This window comes from Trachymyrmex septentrionalis, unplaced genomic scaffold (genome assembly GCF_001594115.1).
Source record: "Trachymyrmex septentrionalis isolate Tsep2-gDNA-1 unplaced genomic scaffold, Tsep1.0 scaffold196, whole genome shotgun sequence".
In the NCBI taxonomy this organism is placed as follows: Eukaryota; Metazoa; Arthropoda; class Insecta; order Hymenoptera; family Formicidae; genus Trachymyrmex; species Trachymyrmex septentrionalis.
In genome coordinates, this window is record NW_017305135.1 from 1101332 (window position 1) to 1105292 (window position 3961).

The window sequence follows — 3961 nt, forward strand, 5'->3', positions numbered from 1 at the left end:
GTTATGCGGAACCGATTCCCGAACCTTCCAGGAAAGTCTTAAGGATTTCTTCGTCAGATCCAGCTAGAAATGCGAAAAAAGCGCGAGTGAAAGATCAAAGGGTGGAACGCGCAGATGAGAAAGAAGATGAGACTACGACGAAAGAGGAGGATATGGACTGCACTTGTAATGCCGAAATTGTCACTCGAGATAAACTTGCAAGAATCCGACCTCCTGATCGTCCTCGCGTTATCAGGAACGAACGTCGTCGCAATGACGCCGAGGAAGATGAAGAAGATATAGAAGAAAGAATAAAAGATGACGAAGAGGACGAAGACACAGAGGATAGTATATACGATGAATTGAGGGCACGAGTTCCTCACAGAAGAACTGCGGCACGCGAACGAGAACTGAGAAGGTGGATCCGACGATGTCGTGAAGAATGCGTACGACGGGGAAGGCGATAATGCGAGTTGAAAATTTAGGATTGTATAAATACATTTTTAACAGCTCGAGAAAATGAATTATTACTTCTTTATCTTGATAATTGCTTCCATTAGCTACTGCACGAAAATAAAATTAATATATATTCGCGATTCTACTTGTAAGATTCTTGTAAGATCCTTCTACACAATTTTTTTTTTAAACATATTAGATTTTGAAATAAAAAATCTTGTGTCAATTTCTTTCTTCAATATAAAAATTTTTTGTGTTTAACACAAACAATTTGTTGCATTTATAAGTATAAAAAAATATATATATATACACGTGCTTGTTAAATGTTTAATTAAAATTAATAGAAATATAAAAATATAATCTTTTTTCTATTACTGTTTTTATTATTTATATTTTTTTTATTTTTTTATATTTAATAAATAATTTAAGGTATAGAATTAGGAAATAGCATTGTATCACGAACCATATCTTTTGATGATTGAATTTATTACGATCAAATCTGTCAATCTTACACAGAATGCTCAGTACCGCTAGTCGCAACATTCGATGGATCTTTACTTTTTTTTTTCGCGTTTATTAGAACTCCTATCTTTCGTGAAACGCGCAGTATGTTTTTCCGTAAATCGATTGGGATTAACAATCCGTATTGCAAACCGCATATAAGTGCTTCCCGTATGTAAAATTTTGCACGTCTTCGTCCTAAGAAAAGAAATCAAATAATTAATTTATGTTTTATTTGTTTCTATATTTATCTCTTCTTTTCTCCTTCCCAAAAATTCTGAAAAATTTCACTTCATAAGCAAAACAAGTTACGATAACGTCAAAATAATGTTCAAATTAATTATTATTGATTGAAAAGTGATTTTTAATCATCATTTTGGTGCAATTTAACGTCACTTTAATGACTATGTTTGTAATAATTCTACAAATTTATGTCTTTTTTTAATTCCAAGTTAGATATAATTGCTGAACATTAACTTAAGTTCTCTGATGAAAATCAAAATTGGAGCATAAGTCGAATATAATGGCAGAGTAACAGAAGAGAGTAAACGAAACTTCTAGAAGACGAAAATTGAAACAATGAAACGTAGAAAGAAGCATTTACACTTCTTTTACATTTTGATGTTTCAATTTTTGCACTTACGCTTCGATTTTTATTATCACCAGGATTTTTATGTACCATTGCGAACAGCTTTTGTATAATCGGCGATATATTCTTTCGACGAGCTTCTAGATGCTCTTTTAAGGATATTTTTATTTGTGCATGATCGAGACCGCTTGCCATCGTCACCAGCAATTTCTTCGTCGAGATTTGTATGAATTGTCGCCAAGTCATGTCTATGAATTTCTTTCTTTCTCGCGTGTCGCTTATTGAATTTGTTACACGCACAGTATCGCTGTCTCGTCTTTATGTTTCGGTTGGCACATTTGCCTAGATATTTGTACACCAAATCGAATACTGTTGCTTTTTCAACGTCCTGTCGGGGAGAATATTCCTTGTCATAATGTCGCGCCGAGGGTGACCTAATTAGGAGAATAACGCAAATTACAATACATTAAGTTAATTATTGTTTTACAACTCTCATCATTTTACATCATTTTATTTCACAGCTGCTTAATTAATGCTGTGGCATAATTGTTGCTCGATCGATTATTTAGTCCTAGTGTAAGTCTCGTAAGAAAGAAACGAATGAATTTTTTGATCAATCTAATATTTTCGTGTCAACAACTGATTAACGTGTGGCTAACCTGTATGCACGATCAAACGCAGTGCGATGTCGACGTATGCTTTTTGGATGAAAAAGTTTCCGATCTCTGGCCATGGCACAGTTTCAAATTAATACGCGACAGTGTCATAAATTAGAAATCGGTTTGCACGTAAAAACTGCAGAAGGAAGACCAAAATTTTGTAGTTGCATGAAACAGTCGTTCAGTCGTGAAATAGTATTTTGTTTGTGTCTCTGTTCTGCATTCACTTTCTATTTATATTAATAAATATGTGAGGACATGGCGAGAAAGGAGGAAAAAAATAAAAGTGTAGATAGAGAATTATTATGGTTTAGTTTACATCATGCACTTGATACGGGTATTAACTAGTAATTTTGAATGATGTTAATTTTAGCGATACGTTGAAATATATACATTCTAGACAGCACAAAATATTAAAAGATAACGAAAAGAGGTCCTTTTAAGTTGTCCGACAAAGCGAAAAGATGTCTGAAAGATGATGAAAAGGCATTATTTTTAGGTTGTCTTTTCAGCAAGATCGAAAAATGTCTATAAGACATATTTTAGTTTTGTCGAAAAGACAACTTAAAAAAAATTAATTAACAACTTAAAAAAGGTCTTTTCGTCATCTTTCTTGATTGTTATTTTCGCAAAGCAAAAGGTCGACTAAAAGATGTTTTTTCGTATTGCCGAAAAGACAATATGAAAAAGATAACTTTCCGTTATTTTGGTACGTTTTATCACTCATTCGCGAGCAATACGCGAGATCGCCACCAGATGGACGTGATGGAGTTCAATTTCTCGTGTTTGAAAATCATGTAGGACAGAAAAAAAGGTACAGCATTATGAAAAATTTTACTCGTGTTCTAATGAACACTAATAAATTTTTTTTGTAATCGAATCCCCAAAGGGGACTATAATGAAAGATAATTATTCTTGCACATAAGATACGGCAAACTCGAAATGGGACGTATATTAATTGTCAGTCATGAAATTTTATTTCGTTTTTTTGTGTAAACATTAATTTAGGAATTATTATTAAACGTTATATGTATCATAATATAAACATTAAAAGAAATATTAAAGACGACTAAAAGATATCCAAAGAAGTCATCCTTTAGTTATCATATGGATAAGACATATAAGATGACTAGCAGTGCGACATCTGTCGTCTTTTAGTCATTTTTTCGTTGACTATATTCTTTCACTAAAAGGTATCTTTATAACAATTTAATCGCCTTTTAGTCATTTTTTCATCGACTATATTCTTCCACTAAAAGATATCTTTATAACAATTTAGTCGTCTTTTACTCATCTTTTACATGACTTTGTGCCCTCTGGGCATGATATGTGTATTTAATTAATCATTACTGTATCAATTTAGTACATCGTTCTTTAAATACATTGCTGAAATTAAAATAATTTAATAGAAAGTTACTAGTTAGTACTATATCAAGTACACGATGTAAACTAGGTCTATGAGAATATTATTCTTTTTTTCATTTGTATTTTATATTTTATCATAGTCGGTAAAAGAGAAATTTTCAATCGCACACGGTAACTAGAAAAAAATAACTGTGGTTGGTAGAACAGAAATCACACTTATTGTCAATTGAAAGCACAAATGTCAGAACTAAAAAGTGGTGTAGCGTCTAATAGATTACTATTGTCAGCGTTCTCAGAAACACCGATGAGATACTGTTAAAGACCGTCAACCCTGAGTAAATTTTCGGCGGTATAAAAAGGGCACCCAGAGGTAATTGAAGAACGCTGACATTATCGACAATTGTGCAGTGTA

The 3961-nt window shown here is 32.5% G+C and overlaps 2 protein-coding genes across 3 annotated transcripts in view; one reads left to right on the forward strand and one right to left on the reverse strand.

The window, feature by feature from the left end:
- Nucleotides 1-597, forward strand: part of LOC108747153 — a 2756-nt gene extending 2159 nt beyond the window's left edge. Inside the window, exon 4 of the mRNA XM_018484432.1 lies at nt 2-597. Within this exon, the coding sequence (XP_018339934.1) occupies nt 2-446 (445 nt within the window). The 3' untranslated portion in view covers nt 447-597. The remainder of the gene's footprint in view (nt 1) is intronic.
- Nucleotides 598-902: 305 nt separating this feature from the next.
- On the reverse strand, nt 903-3014 carry LOC108747207. 2 transcript variants are annotated; one of them, XR_001939223.1, is made up of 5 exons: nt 2771-3014; nt 2504-2652; nt 2185-2414; nt 1580-1959; nt 903-1134 (listed from the first exon to the last, which is right to left on the reverse strand). XR_001939223.1 is itself a non-coding variant. In XM_018484537.1 (5 exons), exons 3-5 carry the CDS (start codon nt 2256-2258, stop codon nt 944-946), a joined length of 609 nt encoding a protein of 202 aa, XP_018340039.1. In that variant the 5' UTR covers nt 2259-2414; nt 2504-2652; nt 2771-3014; the 3' UTR covers nt 903-943. The 2 variants fall into 2 exon arrangements, 1 of the variants encoding a protein (XP_018340039.1); XM_018484537.1 differs by having other exon boundaries at nt 1616-1959.
- Between the last annotated feature and the right edge of the window lie 947 nt (nt 3015-3961).

What these genes read in the sequence shown, in the direction of transcription:
- LOC108747207 (XM_018484537.1), bottom strand. Translation starts at nt 2,258, where the DNA reads ATGGCCAGAGATCGGAAACTTTTTCATCCAAAAAGCATACGTCGACAT. An exon ending in GCGTTTGATCGTGCATACAG is followed by an intron (nt 1,960 to 2,184) that starts GTTAGCCACACG and finishes TCTCCTAATTAG; the next exon opens with GTCACCCTCGGCGCGACATT. An exon ending in TACAAAAGCTGTTCGCAATG is followed by an intron (nt 1,135 to 1,615) that starts GTACATAAAAAT and finishes TTCTTTTCTTAG; the next exon opens with GACGAAGACGTGCAAAATTT.